General features: G+C 30.1%; 2 protein-coding genes across 2 annotated transcripts; one reads left to right on the forward strand and one right to left on the reverse strand.

Moving 5' to 3' along the window:
* Positions 1-213: 213 nt before the first annotated feature.
* On the forward strand, positions 214-11,332 carry LOC130446985 (transmembrane protein 62-like). Its single transcript, XM_056783567.1, has 12 exons — positions 214-484; positions 660-909; positions 2,780-2,932; positions 4,023-4,329; positions 4,394-4,549; positions 6,171-6,318; positions 6,371-6,493; positions 6,595-6,676; positions 8,126-8,373; positions 9,185-9,240; positions 9,302-9,529; positions 11,113-11,332. Exons 1-12 carry the CDS (start codon positions 314-316, stop codon positions 11,198-11,200), a joined length of 2,010 nt encoding a protein of 669 aa, XP_056639545.1. The 5' UTR covers positions 214-313; the 3' UTR covers positions 11,201-11,332.
* A 53-nt stretch (positions 11,333-11,385) lies between these two features.
* LOC130446987 (ufm1-specific protease 2) lies at positions 11,386-18,619 on the reverse strand. The gene is made up of 7 exons (XM_056783568.1): positions 18,480-18,619; positions 18,079-18,430; positions 17,682-18,011; positions 16,001-16,264; positions 13,591-13,734; positions 11,694-12,068; positions 11,386-11,637 (listed from the first exon to the last, which is right to left on the reverse strand). The coding sequence occupies exons 1-7, from the start codon at positions 18,516-18,518 to the stop codon at positions 11,426-11,428; spliced, it is 1,716 nt and encodes a 571-aa protein (XP_056639546.1). The 5' UTR covers positions 18,519-18,619; the 3' UTR covers positions 11,386-11,425.
* Positions 18,620-18,687: the final 68 nt, after the last annotated feature.

Raw genomic sequence — 18,687 nt, forward strand, 5'->3', positions numbered from 1 at the left:
ACGAATTTTGGTTAACCAAAGCCCTGTGCTACGAGAACAATTTGAAAAAAATGAAATATTTCAGAATTTAATGAGGAATTTTAACGATGTCTCACAATCCGTTGTCGAATATTAATAATATTGTTTTATTTTTATTTGTCACTATACAAGAATAATTATTTCCGTTTCTGATAGCACAGAGCATAGAGCATTAAATTTTCTGTGCTGCCATCTACTATAATGCCACTTTACTATTCTGTCAATAAATTGAAAAATTTTGTCAAGTCAAAAACATGTTTATAACAATTTAATAATGTTGTATAAGTACTAAGAAATGAGAATAACAGTATTTACCATTGGAATTTTTATATCCATGATATTGCTTGCAATCTTTATCACTTATGTCATTAATTTGTTAAGTACTTCATCAGGGGCTTCTGAAGATTATAATAAAACTAATATTAATATAACAGACTCCCCCGATCATTTATTATGGTTTTTACAAGTAAGTACAAAGTAATGATCCTAATGTAATTTATGAACTGTTTTGAAAAAATTCTTCCAAATTTTTTTATCTAAACAGTGACATCATTACATGATAATGTATAGGAGATAAAGTTGCTTAAACCCCATAATTGGAATAAAATATTTTCATCATCAGTGATTATACTTATTTTTAGGTATCTGATATCCATATTAGCATATTCAAAGACCCCAATAGAATCACAGAATTTAAAGAATTCTGTGATTTGACTGTAGGTGCAATAAAACCAAGTGTGGTTTTAGCATCAGGAGACTTAACTGATGCTAAAACTAAAGATGGTATTGGATCAGAACAATTTGAAGCAGAATGGAGATATTATAGGGATATTTTAAAAGAAACCCGAATAAAAGACAAGACTCTGTGGTTAGATATTAGGGGAAACCATGGTAAGTATAATATTATTTATTCTTAGATTATGAAATGACTTTCTTTATGTCTTTATTTAATTTTCTTCAACTTTACACTTCATAGATCTTTTTATATGTTTTCCATGATGATTTGTGTTGATTTTAGGTCTCTTTCATAGAAAATCAATTTAAAATAACAGGTAAAAATTCGGCATTTTGTCAGATTTTCTTTGAAGAGAGATGTAAAATAAAGACAAATTATCACGAAAAAAACTATTTTTTATTTGAATGAAAAAACTCCACTTTTGTATGGTTCTAAATAGAATGTTGAGTTTTTTTTAACTAAAATTAGATAAAAATATGTGAAGGACTGTTCTTAACCTATTGAATAATTTATTGCAAATGCTTTGACATGAATAAAATTGGCATATGTATCCAGTGAAAGGATACTAAAATAGATTTTAAACTACACTAAATATATATGTTAAAATATATTACAATACCTTATAGTGTGTATATAACTGATTATTGATTAACAAAATAAAATAAGTATAACGGATAAGAGCAAATAAAAATCTTTATCATTTAATAAATATATTATCTGGGTTTTATGACACATAAAAAATTGATGTAAACAGTAGGTATCTGACTGTTATCATAAAATACTGAAAAATAGATATTGAATATTGCCAAAAAACAATTCAAACTTAATTTACTAAACTATATCTGAAAAATAACAAGGACTGAAAAATTTTTTGAAAAATATATGTACACAAATATGTTATGCTGAAACAATAATGAATAGCTAATGTTTAATAATTGATTGCACATATATACAGTCGTGATGAAAAGTTAAATGTGGAAAGTAATAGTAAATTGCAAATTTTGAGAGAAAAAGAGTATAATAATAAGTTTTCTATGAGGGAGCTAAGTTAAATTTGTTTTTAAAACCCAGTAGCTCATCAGGATAAGACAAATTCCCAAATTTTGAGAAAAAAGAGTATAATAATAAGTTTTCCATGAATGAGCTAAGTTACATTTGATTTTAAGACCCAGCAGCTCATCAGGATAGGACAAATTCCCAAATTTCGAGAAAAAAGAGTATAATAATAAGGTTTCTATGAATGAGCTAAAGTTAAAGCTAAGTTAAATCTGATTTCAAGACCCAGAAGTTCATCAGAACTAGGAAAATGGCCACATTTTGAGGTAAAGCATTCATTGTATTACCATATTTTCTATGAAAAAGTTGAAATAAATTTGATAGCAAAACCAATCTGTTCATTAGAATAGGAAAAATGGCCAAATTTTGAGAAAAAAGATTGTAATAACAGGTTTTTTATGAAGAAGCTAAGTTAAATTTGATTTCAAGACCAAGAAGCTCACCCGAATTAGAAAAATGCCCAAATTTTGAGATAGAGAACAATAATACCAGATTTTTTATGAGGGAATTGAAATAATACCCAAATTCTGACATGTGTATAATAACAAATTTCCCGTGAGGAAGCTAATTTAATTTTGATATAAATAACATGAAAACTTATCTGAATTAGAGAAATGTTTAAATTTTGACATAACATATAGCAAATTTTAAAATATACAGTAAGACATTGTCCATGACGGAGTTGAGATAAAGAGAGTTGAGAGTTGCGCACATGATAAAAAGATAAAAGTGTAAGGGGTTGTGCTAAATTTGAAATGGTTTTCTTCCTCTTAGATTAGGTCATGGTTTTGATTATCGAGAGCACTTTTTCAGCTAACAGTAACTATAGAAAAGGCAATTCAATGCACTTAGGACATACAATTCGAAAAATATTGTTTCCATTTTGCCAAAAGTTTCAATTTTGAGATTTCTTCTATTTTTTTACTAAAACATTTGAATTATTTTGATTAATAATCTGATATGTTTCAGATAACTTTAACGTAGCAGATTTGTCCTCCAAGCAGAACTTCTTCACGAATTACTCAATCCAAGGCAAACTACATCCCAAATCGTACATGTATCAAATTAAGAAACGAAATGTTCTATACACATTTATGGGAATTGATGCTTGTCTTGAACCAGGTGAAAATTTTTGTTTATTACAAATATAACAGTGGAAAGCATATAAAATTTCATTTAAGTTACGACATTAATATTGTGGATACTATTCAACAAGTGCAAAATATTTAAATTGAACACAAACAAAAATAGTCAATTTAATATAAGTAAGATACCGCGAAGTTATTAAATGATATTTTTTTTAATTTTATATTAACTGGGGGTGTTTTATAAGGAATGAAATACATCAAGCAAGATTCAAAAATTATAAATATTACATTTAAGTATTAAACAACTCTTAACCAAAACTTAAAAGTATTTTTCTACTCATTAAATGCTTATACTCATAATTTTTTTGATTTTTTGTAATAAGGGGTAGTTATCTCACTTAAGAGTAATAAACACATATCGGTGTAGGGTAGATTTTGAAGATAAAGGTAATTCAAATTTTCATGGAAATCGGAGATAATACCTCATTTTTACCTTGGTAGCCCGAACTATATGTCACATTTCTGATAATGAAACAAATAGTTATTTGATGATTTCATGAGGCACTAACTCCTAACTCCTCAAATACCTTTTACCATTTCCAAACCATATTAGGATAATTAGACTTCTTTGATTTTGTTTTGAATTGATTCTAAATTAGAATTTTTTCTTATAGTTTAGTTTCTTATTTTATTGTATCTGGATTTATTCTGTATTTTTCTTATTTCTGTACTTGGTATTTTGCTTTTTTGTATACATGTCTCTGAATTGTTTATTAATTAATGTAATTGCATTGATTATTCTATGGTAATAAAAAAGTAAATTTTGTAGGATTAGGAAAGCTTTGACTGGCATGAATATGTTAATGAAGTACAAGTACAAGATTGGTTTTCATAGTTTTGTATTATATTAAAAGTTCCCAATTTTTTTTCCTCGTAAAATACTTATTATTAGTTTTAGTTCATACATTTACACCATGTTACAAACTCGTCAAACTATGGAAATTCTGCACTCCTGTTGTAGAGCTTCCAGTGGACCTCTGGGAGTGTACCTGGACTACTTTGGGAATCACTGTATTAGATCAACAAAGTATTGAATAAAAATGGCATAATTATCTTTATTGTAGGACCAAAAAGGCCATTTAATTTTATTGGAATGTTGGACGATGTTGAAATAAATGAAATAAATAGTCTAATTGACAAGACCGAACTAGGGCCTAATAATTATACTGTATTTTTCGGCCATTTTCCTACATCTTGTATCGTAACAACATCAAATGATAAAGTTAGGGATATACTAGGAAGACACAAACAGGGTATAGTTTATGTATGTGGTCATTTACATAAATTAGGAGGATTGATACCTAAAATGTACACATTGCAAAAAGCTGGTTTTTTGGAATTAGAATTGGGAGATTGGATGGATAATAGAGTGTAAGTGAAAAGACTTTTGTGTTGTATGGTTTCGATGACAAAAATAATAATTTATTTATTTTAGTTATAGGTTGATGGCGATTGACCATGGGTTTTTCTCTTTTAAAGATATACAACATAGAGATTGGCCAGTTTTTTTAGTAACCAATCCCAAAGAAGCACTTTTCATTAATCCGAGCAAAGAAAATTTAGAAGCTATTAGAAATTCAACTCATATCAGGTAAATTCGAATTAATAAGTAGAAATTAGATAAAATTTGAGGAATTTTTAAAAAATTTAACAAAACTTAAATAGTTTCTTCTTCTGACAAAATTATAATTTCTACAGAAAAAAGTTGAATGGTAAAGTTGTAGTTAATCAAAAGATCTACAACTATTTTTTCACATAATCTCAAAATTTATGTGAAAAATTGAAAAACCCATGTTTCGGTCCTATGTACTGAACACACTTCAATTTTTCTGATTTAAAATATTTATATTTTTACCCTATTTTGACTTAAGATCTAAAATCCACCCTCATTTTAAATCGAAAAATCTGACGTCAAAATATTAGATTTTTTTAAAAAGTTGGTGGGTTTTTCGTTTGTTGAAATGTCTACTCTCTGATGATGTAAAACATATACAATACTATGGAAAATTTCTTAGAAAATTCATTAATTTATTTGAATTTAAACTTTAATTATTCAAGAAATGTCACACGGTTTAAAATGCACAAATTTATGCCCAAATTGTCATGGTTCTGAAGAATGCTCCAATGTGTAAGAAAAAAGTACACAGGAACTGATGAAGAAAGAACCTACGAAGACTAGAAGTAATATTGGAGACGAAGAAGGTGATGGTCTTGAAGGTTTAGAAGATGTACTTGAAAGTAGATATTTCAACGAACAAAAAACCCACCAGCTTTAAAAAAAAACTAATATTTTGACGTGATATTTTTCGATTGAAAATTACCGTACTTTTTAGAGCTTGAGCCAAGATAGGATAAAAAAATTAATATTTTAAATGAAAAAAATTACATGTGTTTAGTACAACTTTTCACCAAATTCTGTAAAAGAATTTTTTTAAGTTATAAATAAAAAATCATGGTTTTTTTAATTTTTCACATAAATTTTCAGGTTATGTGAAAAAGTGTAAGAACAAAAGTTGTACATCTTTTGATTACCATTCAACTTTTTTCAGTAGAATTTATAGTTTTGGCAGACAAAAAAACAATTTTTTACCTTTAAAAACTCACCCCCACCCACTTTCCGAACTCGGATCGCCCGTAATTTATTTTCCCCTTCATTCTTTTTATACTCTCTGCCTTTCTAATAGGTTTCATCATACTATGATTTTGTTTTGTTTCAAAAATTATCGACCCTGCTCAAATATTCTATTAATATAATTCTAATCCACTATTCGTAGTGAATTTTTTGAAATTCGAATAATTTTTTTAATATTTTTGCATTTCATTTTATTAAGGGATACAAAAATAAAATCTAATAAAAAAGCAGATCAGAGAATTATTTTTATTGGGAAATTAAAATAACTTTAATAAAACTATAAATAAAGCTCATTAGAATTGAAAAAAATGCCCAATTAATGAGTGGAAATAGTTTTTCAGGAAGGCATTTGAAATGATTGAACCTAAATTTTCACATAACTTTTGTAATAACAGATTTTTTACAAGGGAAAAAATACCAAAAAGTTCATTATAATTGAAACAATAAATTTTCTTTTGAAAATTCATTCTAATTTCTGTTAATTTTTCTTTTTTTCATGATAAAAATTTCGAATTTCCAATTGTACTTTCTTCGAACTTATTTCATTTAACTGGTTGTTGATTTAATGCTTCTACATTAGAATTTTAGCATTTTCTTTATCGATGATAGATTTTGTTAAAGTGAAAATAAACGATGGGGAATGGATTAATTGTAAACGAATAAAAGGTCCACTATTCGCTGCTCCATGGAATCCGAAAAATTATCTTCGAGGTTTCCATAATATAGAGGTAACATATAAATTATTATATTCACATAATATTCATTGTTTTAAATTTTCAGGTGTATGTCAAAGACATTGATGGTCGTATCAAATCAGATAATCAAATATTTGCTCTTGATGGTACGCCTCTGTCGTTTGGAATACTATCAAAACTTGCTTTGATGACTGATGCAACGTTAATTGTAAGTCTTCAATTTTTTTTTAAGTTTTTGATTTTAAAAATGCAATTAAATTAACTCGATATTCTTTTTATTAGGTTTGAACTGAATAATTTTTGTTTTAGTTCAAAGTTTTCTTCTTTGGTACCCTCATTTTGACAACAGTACCAGCATTCGCAATCAGATATGTCCATCTTTTGGTAGCGGGTTAGTATCAAATAATATTTCATAATTAACTGGAAAATCTAATCAATCCTTACACCACAAACCTAATAACAAAAGAGACGAAATGCTTCATTGATAAAATGCATTTAAAAGCGATCCAACGTTGTTGGTGAACAAGTAATGAGTGCAAAAAGGAGAGTATTATCCTTGTCGGCTTGGAGTTGCTTTCCTGCAACGCTGCAAAATGCTTACCTTCTTATGCTACTTGGGGTGATTGACCCAAAGAAATAATCTTATGTCGAGAATTGTATTGCATAACCTAGATATTTGATTTAAAAAGAAAATACAAATTATTAAACTAACTTGAAAACATTTCAATCATGATCTACAGATAGCAATATTAGTACTCAATTTACAAAAAACTAGCATAAATAGATGTGTCTATACCGTATAAGTCCAATCATCCCATGTCACATAAATTACCTGTATATAATTCACTGATACATAGAGCATTTTCAGTTCAAATATAATTTTGATATACTGATTTAAATAGAAAAAAGATATCCAGGATATTGTTTTCGAAAACACTATTATCTAATTAGTAATCAGCGACCACGAAAACTCCCAAATACCAGATTTAATCCAGATCGCATTTTTTTTTATAAAATTGGTGGCCATATTGGATCCGCCATTTTGTTTTCGAAAACACTATTATCTAATTCGAAATCAGTGACCATGAAAACCCCCAATTACCAAATTTAATTCACATCGCGTAATTTTTCTGTAAAGATGATCGCCATTTTGTTTTTTGAAAAAATGATAACAGATATGTAATCATCGACATAAAAAAACCCCTAAATACCGAAATTCATTGAAAAATTATTATACATTCAGTTGTAAACGAATTATTACCGCTTTTTCGGGCTATTGGACCACTATGCGTCGACGTTTTCTTTCCCTTTAATTATTGTTTCGACTTGGAAAAATATTTCGGACAGTATTTTTAGTTGAATATTACAATTATAAACTACTGTATTGTGTCAATAAAAATTTTCCCCTGATAATCCGATCTTTTTTGCGTTCCAAGATAGTTCCGGTCCCGAATGGAATGGATTAGCGAAGTTTTACTGTAGATGCACAGTTTCTGAACGCCGCAAGAAATAAATTCATTCATTATCACGTATCCAGCCACCACCTAATGTAAAATTGTGAACGATGATTTCATGTTTCTTTTTATCTTAGTATAGAAATCTCATGCGAATAATTCATAAAATGAATATTTGGTTTAGAAATGAATTAAATCACTATTTGCTATTAGTAAATACTCATGTTATATCTTATTTTTCCTCGATAAATTCATACTATTTGTAAATTTGGCTACACCGTCTTAGTATAGAAAGTGGAAGGGACAATGTTGGTTCACTCTTGAAATGTAAACAATTTGGTCTCTTGTGTTATTAGGTCTGTGCCTTACATATATTTCTCTTTTAGATGGTAAATTAGTCAAACCGAAAATCAGGAAATCTTTATGCTTTTCTTGGTTCAGAAAATTTTGGATTATGTCCACGGTCGACAGAATATTCTGGCCTATTGTTATTTACCCCATTTATCTTGCAATCGGTCCTTGGACGGTTGGGTATTTAGTGGAAAATCACGTTGGTACAATATTTGCATGGGGTATATTTGTACATGGTGCCTTTTTACCAGGAGCATTTACATATGCTTATGGATTTCTACAGGTACATATAAGTTAAAAGACGCCTCACTTTTTCAAACAAAAAAAACTGATTGGAATAGAATTAACGAAATTAACATAATTCAATACTACATTGAAACAAAAACACTTTTTATTGTATTATGGGAAAAAGTATTTAAAAAAATGGAATTACAGCAGTCTCACACCGGGTAGGGCGAGTTGTCTTGACCAAAAGGGAAAGATGCAGTTCCTCAGGTCGACAATTACACACGTTGGATTTTTTGTATTGTTTTATTACCCAAAGCATTCTACGTAGCGACAATCATCGTCACTGTCTTAATTCGGTAAGACCTCATCATCACTGACTGAATCTGATGAGACTTCTTCATCACTGTTGCCATATTTTGCTTTCTTATTCGACTTTGATATTTGTGCACCTTACTGTATTCGTTTTTCTTGCGTTTTTGTTTGTTTGTTATCTATGGTTGTTTTTTTCTGCCAAGTCACCTTTTTTAAAGATATATTTTATGGTGATTGTTGTCTTTTATCAAACGACAACGGTATCACTGGTACTGGTCTTATTTTTACCTGAAACCGTTGGTTTAGAGCTCCAAGTACTAGGCTGTGGCTCCGTTTTCTGTTCCGAGTTCCATGAAGACCGTTGTTTACACTTGACACATCTTCAGTAGTATTAATAGCAATATTTTGATTAGCTGAAATAGAACAGAACCGCCTTTACGATCTACGTCAGTGGACGAGTTACTAACACTATTTTTTTTGATTATATCTCAGATACATAAGTGTAATTTGACTTTATTTACAATACAAATCAATTGATTTACTCATTGTTCCAGCTTGTATCATTTCACATTCCGCTTTTATTCGTAACGGCCAATACAGTTTACTTTAGGTAAGTTTCCATTTTGTTTTTTAATAATTTGTTCAGGTTCTTACTAATATTCATTTTTTAGGTTTCAAGAAGTAACAAAAAAAATTGGTAAAAAGCAATCGATAAAAAAACTGATATGTCGACACTTACCGTTTTCTGTAATATTCTTAATGCAGGTGATAATGGCTTATCTATTTTGGTTAGCTTATGGTTCATTGGCGTTCTTATTAGGTCCTTTAAGGACTTGGTCCTTAGTGTTAGCTGGAATTTTGTATTACCAATCTTTGCGTCTTCCAGAAAAATGTATCAGGTCAGTATGTTTTTGACATATGACCAAGAATTAGGTGTTTGGTGTTTCAAAATATTTTATATCAGAACGATTTTGTGACTTTTGAATTATCTTTTAGTTGATTAGGGTAAAAGCGTTTGCGATGGCAATAGTTTTTTAGAAACTTTATAAAACGAAACATATTTATTTTATTTCTAAAGTATTATCAATAATCAGTAGGGTGCTTCAAAAAAATAAATAATATAACTGGCGCGGTCGTTTACATTCTTCAATAATAACATCAACTACAGTATCTTCTTCACACCTGGATAAAAGTTTTAAAGCTTCCAATGATAGCTGCAAATCTGGATCAAAAACGTCACATATTTCACTTGACGTTACCAAAGGTCGATGTCCTTTGAGAAGCCGATCAGACCCTTTGATGTCATTAGGCAAGTTGTGAGACAGCGCTCGTAAGATTCCAGGGCACACACATACACCAACAACACTCCGGATCGTCTATGATGCCTATGGTGTGGAGATGGCGTCTTAGATGGCAGTGTTCATTTAGAAGTTCGGTCACTAATTGGATTTCGCGCCTGTTTAGTTGAAGCACTTTTTGGTGTGATACCCACGAGTTCCATCTATATGTGCTTTCTCTTGTCTCATGTCAGGTGTTTCTATCCATCTCTGCCGAGCCCGCCCGTGAGTTCACCGATATCCCGGTCTGACAAGTGAATCCGCCTCGTCGTTGCCCGAGCTGGATCTTGCAGCTATCAATGTTTAGTATATATTTTAGCGGGTTGGTTACAGAAATGTCACAAAAGTCTACAAAGGGTTAAAATCTGCCCCTTCAAAAAGTTGTAAGAAATGAAAAGTGTGGCTAGACTTACACAGTAAAATGATTTCATTTAGATATTCAAGCATGAGTGGAATGTCTGTAAAGCAACAAGAAAACTTTGCCGGCTGGTTTCTTTAATTGAATTCAAAACCAATCTAAAAATATTGTCGAAGTTGTGTAAGCAGATTATTTTGACGTTAAATTCTTTCTAACATATTTTTTTATATTTGATATCCTTGCTTTTTTCAATTATCTTTCTTTATATTTACTACTTTCGTTTTATTTTTTGTACTTGGAGTTTCAAAATTTTCTATCCTATTAATGTATCTAGTTGTCTACCGTTTTCTTCAAATTTCATGCAGTATTCTTGTTCTATCAATTATTTCATTAGACATTAATTTTTTTTCTTCTATCTGCATATGGCATTTTACTGTTTTGTATTAATTTGCTTCCATATTTTGTCCCTATAGTGTCACAAGCCACCCGCATATCGATGTATTTGGGTGTAATTCTTCTTCTTGGTTTTTCCTTTCTTTCAATCTCGAGTATATTATCACTTTGTTTTTATTTTATATGGATAAATGAGAATATATCGAAGCATATTTTTTTGTTATTTGTTCTTCTTTCTTATGTATGGATAGTATTACAGTTTTCTCACAACCGTTCCTCTTCTTGGCTCTTCTAATTCATTCCCTTCCCCTTTTAATGAATTTCTTTACCTTTGACATTATTCTTCAATATCATCATGTATGTGATATTCATTTAAGATTATTTTTATTTTCAGGAGAGCTGCAGAAGTTTGGTATGTGCCATCAAATATAAACATAACTGAAAGTAGCATAGAACTCTCTACAATACAAAAAACAAATTAACTACGTATCTGCGATAAAATAATTACGACTGATTCTAGTTAATTGTAGTGTGATTTCAAACCCTCTCCTCAGTATGTGATGTAGTTTCAAAGATATTTATTTTTACGTGTAAATAAAATGTAAAAGTATCAAGATTTCTTCTTCTCTAAATCCTCCTTAGCTAAAAATTGAAAAAATATTGTTAAAATAATCAAAATCCGATAATTCGCTTTAAATTATTTAATCTCAAACTTCCCTGGGTACTAAAGGCATACACATATTATAATAAGAAGTTTTATTCCAAAAATCAAGGTTTTTCCAACCACACCAACCTTTGCGTTGTATAATACTAATATCTTCGCTTCCTGTATAATGTGGATCCAAAATTAAAAATTTTATGATACCCGTTTGTTGGTTGTAGTCCACACCTAAAATTGTATGTGCCAAAACACCTCCACCTGTAACCAAAAGTTCAACACAAACCATTTTGTTTAAGTGATAATAAATTACTTACCTATCATTATCGGCGATCCGTGATTTTGGAAATGGTTCACTAATTCTGGTCCGTACGAGTCCATATCTGCACCGGAACTGACATACAGTATTTTATTTTGGACACCCAGTAGAGTGTTTAACACAAAATTAACTTCGGTTGATCCAATCCATTGTTTGGATCCGACAAAATTCGCTGGTTTATCTTTAATATCTACCAAGCATTGTTGTATTTCCTTGTAAGTAGGTACGTCTCTGTCTACGAATCCTTGCAATTTGAACCAAGATGCTAAAGTTTGCAGAGAACGGTAAGCACAACCCCAACCGCTATCATCCATGTTATTTTGACAATAATGGTAATATTCGTATTTGCCTTTAACAAGAGCTACAGTGCCATCTAAAACAGTTATACCCAATATAGATGCCAATAATAATTAATATGTACATTCTCCCTAGATGTCCCAAATACACTCCTACTTCCTTTGACTTCTGCTATTGGATCAGTTCATGTACACTGGGGGTTTAAGAAAAACGAAGCAGATGAAATTAATGTTGATAATAAAGAATTTTCGAAATACTCTAATACCCAACAAAAATAATAATTTAAGGAAAGAAAACTGAAAGATTAACAATGTCCATATTAATCTGGACTATTGAATTGAGAGGAATTATGAAACAAACTATCATGAAGATGATCATAAAAACAAAATATTTGAATCAGGAAGGAGGAATCTATGCAGCAATAAAGGGCATAAGGATATAGAAATGAAAATAGAAACATTGACACAAAGAAGACCAGATGACTTGGAGTATCGAACTGAAAAGAAGCTGGAATAATACTGTGATCAATAGAAATTAACGTTTAAATGAAGAATTAGGAATATATGTAGCAATAAAAGGCTGAGTGGTATAGAAACAAAAAAAAATGGAAAAATTGGCATAAAGAAGACCGGAATGAATTGGGAAGAAGCTGGCATAATTTATAAAACAAACTATAATGAAGATGATCATAAAAAGAAAATATTTAAATCAGTAATGAGGAATCTATGCAGAAATGAAAGGCAGAGGAGTATAGAAACAAAAAAATGGAAAAATTGACACAACGGAGACCAGATGACTTTTGGAGTATTGAACTGAAAAGAAGATGGAATAAAACTATGATCAATGGAAATTAAACATTTGAATGAAGAATGAGGAATGTATACAGCAATAAAGGCTGAGGGGTGTAGAAACAAAAAAATGGAAAAATTGGCACAAAGAAGACCTGAATGACTTGGAGGATTGAATTGAAAAGAAGCTAAAATAATATATAAAACAAACTATGATAAAGATGGTCATAAAAAGAAAATATTTAAATCAGGAATGAGGAATCTATGCAGCAATGAAGGGCTTAAGGGTATAGAAACAAAAATGGAAAGAATGACTTGTAAGATTGAATTGGAAAGAAACCTTAATAAAAGTCTGATAAAAATGAACATAGAAACTAAACAAAGCTAAAATGGAACTAAACGAAGGGTATAGAAACAAAAAAATGAGAGAAATTGATACAAAGGAAACAAGAATTCTGATGATTTCTGTCAAGCAGTATAAAACACTATCGAATAAAAACAGTAGATGACCTAAAACAAAAACTTGAAGGGAAAGAACTATATATGAGATAGTAAAAGTCTTTCCAGTAGCTCCAACAGATGATGATGGCCCACCATTAACTACTATTATAATCAGACTTCAAACAACAATTGCTTGTACTAAAACTCAAATATATAGAGAAAGTAGAATATATGATTAAAAAATGAAAATACGCAAAAATTTATTCATAACACACATTATTCATAACAATAGCACATTATGGTACAGTTACCAATAATTCAGTTGGAGTTATTAGAAAGAGTTATATTTAAAAAAAAAACATTACTCACCATTATCTGTGTTTTTCAAACCTTCATGTGGATTTATTAATGGACTATTTGGATTTCTATCAAAGATATATTTATTAGATTTACGAAAACATGGTCTTGGACTGCCTATTAGCAATTGTCGATGTAAATTTTCTCTGTATGATTCTAAAAACACAATATAATCTATTATTTACTGGAAGTAAGTATAATATAAAAACTACATGATTCTTGTTTGATATTTTACATGTGATATCTGTAATCAAATTAAATCATAGATACACAAATTTAATCAGGGGTCACATTACACTGCAATCTTAAGGTTTATTATGTTTCCCTGTAGCTACATCTCTCCTTCCAGTTTCAATATGGACTCCAGTATCTGTGCTGACAAACATTAAAAATACTAGCTAACAAAAACAAAGTAACCTTAAAGTGGTTTCCAGGCCATCAGGGTATACCAGGAAATGAGGAAGCAGACAGAATTTCCAAAAAAAGTGGCAACGACTCAGTAACTTGGTACAGAACCTTACATGAGATGCCTGGAGAAAAACTCCAGGCCTAACACAATCTAAAAGATTCATAACTATATCAGCTAAACGTCTGAAGAATTTCTCGTGATAACCAGAAACGTGGTCAGTCTTCTGACACTGCCCTATCAAACACCACCTCAAGATGATGGGCACAGCACATGACAAATGCAGATTCTACTAGCAAGTCATGGAAACAGCAGAGCATCTACTCTCCCCATTTCGCTAGAAGGCTTAAGTACCTTGAAGGAGTAATATTAACACCTAGTGACACAAAACCCCCAAAAAATAGCCTCTTTTGAGAGGAGTCTATGTATTATGGAAGCAGAATAATAAAATGTACAGTCTTGTACAAAATATCTTTTAGGTATAGGTGCAGAGTGGCTATAAAGCCAAAACGACGGGTATCCAGGATAGATCTTCACTTCTACAAGTTTCTTGTCATAAGCATTTTTTACGTAGAACTAAGATGAACTAGAGTTTCAACTTCATCGGCTTAGAATCTACATTCATTAGTTTCTACTAGACAACTAGAACTAACCACATGGGTATTTTCTGAGATAGTAATGTCCTGTAATGAAGCCAGTTAGTTTTAATTTGTTTTCTCTGAGTTTCAAATACTTTTTGGGTATAGGTAACAATATCAAAGTTTCTAATGAACTTCTTACAGTGATCTAATCCAGATAGCTTCACTTTTGTTTTCTTAACTTCCTATTAGAAGCCAAGGGTGGATCCAGGGAGAGGAGATCGCTTATACCCCAAGCCAAACATTTCGAAAAATGAAACAATTAACCTCAGCTTGGTAAATTCATGACCTTACGCCCTAGCTCATCTAATCTAATCTAACCTCAGCATAAACTAATTTAAGTTTATTGATAAATAATAAGTATTAATAATGTTGATAATGCAAAAAATTATCGATGACCTCTTTTTACAATTTTTGTCTGTCGCCCCTGATAAAAACCCATTCATAAGGTATCATTGGGACAATCTAGAACTAGATAAACTAAAGTTTCATCTTCCTTCCTACTGAATCTGCGCCTAACGGTTTCTATTCATCAGATGCTACCTGAGTAGTAGTATAAAGACTCATCTAGACATACCAGTGTTTTAGGCCGAATACTTTACTAGAAAGTGTCTAGCATTCAAACTATGTGAACAGTCACCGGCATCTATATTGCTGAAACTAACGATGATAAGGAAAACACAGTTTTAGTGACCGCAAACGCTACTGGAGTGCTAAGCATTCTGATCATATTGCATTCAGAAATTTGAATAACCAGAATTTGAAAACATTGGTTATAGAGTAAAATATACGTTTTCAAAGGAGATAGATATATTTGAAGCCTAAAGCCTATTCTTGGACTCAATTTGATTTCGTGTTTTCTTATTACTCATATTTCATGTATACTTTTATTATTACTAAGTCATTAATAATTTTATATACTTATGTGATAAGGTAAAAAACATTTTGTCAATAATTGGTGTGTCAATCGTTGATATTGTCAATTAATAGAGTGTCAACAACTGAATAATAGATGTCAATTACTGGATCTCCAAAAATTACTTTTAAATGCCATAAGAGATTCTAATTGTGTCAATTAATGATACATTTACCTTGCTAACTGAAATTTTAGCATTTTATTAAAGAATAAAAATATTTTACACTAATATAATTGGGAAATTCTGCAGTTAATATCAAATCATAGAATCAAGTATTAATTCAGTTTAATTATAATTAATTTTTTTATCAAATAAATAAATTTATGATTATTTCTATAAAAAAAGAAAATAAAAATTGATTTCTTCAACTAATTCAACAAAAGTCAACCAAAGAAAATTTCCCTAACAAATATTATACTCAATAATATCTTCGCAGATAATTTTTATATAAAAATACTCACTTAAATCCTTCTCATTAACAAATTCAGGATACAAGAGAGTTATAAAGTGATTACAATCCTCTGGATAAAAATGATAAACGTTATGCTTAGAATTTTTGGTATTAATTTTATCCTCCGCCACATCTAATAGTTTCAGTTCATGTAATTTTAAAATTTTTTTTGAACTGTTCACTAAAATATCATACAGTTGACTTATTTTTGTCCAATCATGTACCATAACAAGAGAATCTAACTGTAATATTGTATCAATAACAGTCGAGCCATCTATAAAAAAAACATTTTCAAATGTTACAACCTGTAATTTAACATTTCACGAACTTGTATTTTTAAACGCTACTTTACATGATTCAATACAACGTGCAATGCAAGACGCAATATTTTTTTATCAAAAGCAAGTGCAGATGAAGTTCAGCTGATTGTTTCATGCAAGATCTCGAACTTGCAACATGAATGGTTTGTGCAATGTTTATTGCGTGCTAGTTTCAATTCTATGGAGAAATCTAGTTGCTTTTAGTTTAACCACGCAATAAAAATTGTACAAAACCGATCATGTTGCAAATGCGAGATCTTCCATGAAAAAATCAGCTGAACTTCATCGGCGCATGCTTTTGATAAAAAAATATTGCATCTTGCATTGCATTGTATCATGCAAAGTGGCCTCAAAATCAGCTTTGCATGATGCAAGTAACTGTATGCAATTACGCAAGTCTTACCATTGTACCATGGTTGCCATTGATCAAAATTCCATAAGAAAACGTAAATAATTTCCTAATCTCAAATTTTGTTTTATATTTTGTGAGCGGTTTAAAATACTTATTAGGAGTGATGAAAATCGTATATAACTGCCCATTTCACTTCAGTAATCTGGCCTTTTCAATATATTATTGGAATATTAGAGTAAATCATGTAAAAATTAAATAAAACTTTTGTTTGTAAAATGACAAGACTCGTGTTGAATTTAAAGTGATAAAATCTTTATTCTAGAAGAAGTATTAAATGTCGTCATTCTATAAAGCGAATCCCTAATGTTTAGTTATGACTTCAAGTATCGATATCTCGAAAATGAAGTGAAATGTCAAAATTTATCTTCATTTTCATTTTATTTTGGCCTAAATAAGCTAAATGCATTGTCAGATTGTGGCGCTATAGAAATTTTACTCTTCCCAAATTTGACAAGAGTCACAAACAGCAGCTCTCAAATATGTGAACATCAAGGCAACACCATCTGGGAAGAAGACGGAAGAGGACGACGCCTTTGAGTTAGTTACCCAAGCTCAAGGTGTAAAAGGAAAAACCATACATATTAGTGATAATTGTAATTATTGTCGTACAATTCAAAGAGCCTAACTGAGTGAAACCTACAAGGTTTTCTTAAAAAAATTTGTCTGTGAAATATTATAAGAGCATAAATTACAACATTGCTAGAATGTACACAGTTTAGAATGCTCAATTTAACTCCAGCGCACAAGTTAAAGGGTTAAAAACATATTGCATCAATTAAATTCGGATTTTTAGACTACAAAATTGAAAAATGATAAAGTTTCAATCCAAATGGTCAAAATATACATGTGTTGCCATACCAAAGTTATTTTGGAATATAAAAGTTACAGATAGTTATATTCGAACAGCATAAAGACAGTTTTCCATAAAAATTATACCAATATACACAAAAATGACTTACATTTCTCCAGAATTACTATGGGAGCATGTTCTTTCAAAATGTCATCTGATTTTTTTGTTAATTGTTGTAAAATATTAATTTCTAAAATCCTAGGTTTGACATTCATAATTTTATTCTTCACTCTATTAAAACTTTCTCCAAAATTATTGTACTCTTCGCAGAATTCCAACAAACCTATGTCATCTTCAATACCAACATTTGAGTTTTCCAATATAAACACATTACTTTTCATAATACTGTATACAAAATCGGGAACAACAGTTTTATGAATAATTTGAAAGGCTTCCTTAATCTGCGACATACTTAACTCACATTTTAATGGAATTTCTCCTAAAATAATTAAGTTTGGGAAATTTATCATTAAAACTAAAATTCCCAAAGCTGATTTTATACAAACCTTTTAGTCGAATTATCAAGAATGTACTATTAATTTCCTGCTCACTAATTAGATCATAATCAGATTCGATATATTGACCATTATGTTCAATATAAAAACTGAAACCATCGGAATTTTCTATGGCATGAGTTAATAAAACAGATTTAGAAACAGCTGGTTGTTTTTTTATAGACGCCTCTGCGGATATAATAAAATTACCACATAATTCAATTCCTGTTGGTAAGGCATTGATAAAATCACTATCAGTATCAGTATTTGCAATATCCACTTGTAAACTTATTATAAACAAACTATCTTTAGTTGGAATGCCATAGAGTTTGCCGCAACAGCTGTTAGTGATATTTGCTAGCCTCTGAAATTATAAATTCAGAAAAAACTCCATCTATATGAAAATTACTCACTTTAATAATACTTTCGGATATTTTTACACTCAACTTCATGTTTTAATAACTTATAATAATGAAAACTAAAAATTTATATCTCAAAGTAACCACCTGTAAGATACTCGACACATCCAAAACCAAAATATAACCTTATTATTTCTTCTTCTTTAATAATTTACTTGTGTTGACGATATTTACCTACTATAAGATTATTTAAAACTATATT

Source organism: Diorhabda sublineata, chromosome 7 (assembly GCF_026230105.1).
Source record: "Diorhabda sublineata isolate icDioSubl1.1 chromosome 7, icDioSubl1.1, whole genome shotgun sequence".
Lineage (NCBI taxonomy): Eukaryota > Metazoa > Arthropoda > Insecta > Coleoptera > Chrysomelidae > Diorhabda > Diorhabda sublineata.

Coding starts and splice junctions, on each gene's coding strand:
- LOC130446985 (XM_056783567.1), top strand. CDS start 314: ATGAGAATAACAGTATTTACCATTGGAATTTTTATATCCATGATATTG. Junction 2,933..4,022: donor TGATGCTTGTCTTGAACCAG/GTGAAAATTTTT, acceptor TCTTTATTGTAG/GACCAAAAAGGCCATTTAAT. Junction 6,494..6,594: donor TGACTGATGCAACGTTAATT/GTAAGTCTTCAA, acceptor TTTTTGTTTTAG/TTCAAAGTTTTCTTCTTTGG.
- LOC130446987 (XM_056783568.1), bottom strand. CDS start 18,518: ATGAAGTTGAGTGTAAAAATATCCGAAAGTATTATTAAA. Junction 16,265..17,681: donor CATAGTAATTCTGGAGAAAT/GTAAGTCATTTT, acceptor TTTTTTTTATAG/ATGGCTCGACTGTTATTGAT. Junction 11,638..11,693: donor CGGATCGCCGATAATGATAG/GTAAGTAATTTA, acceptor TTTTGGTTACAG/GTGGAGGTGTTTTGGCACAT.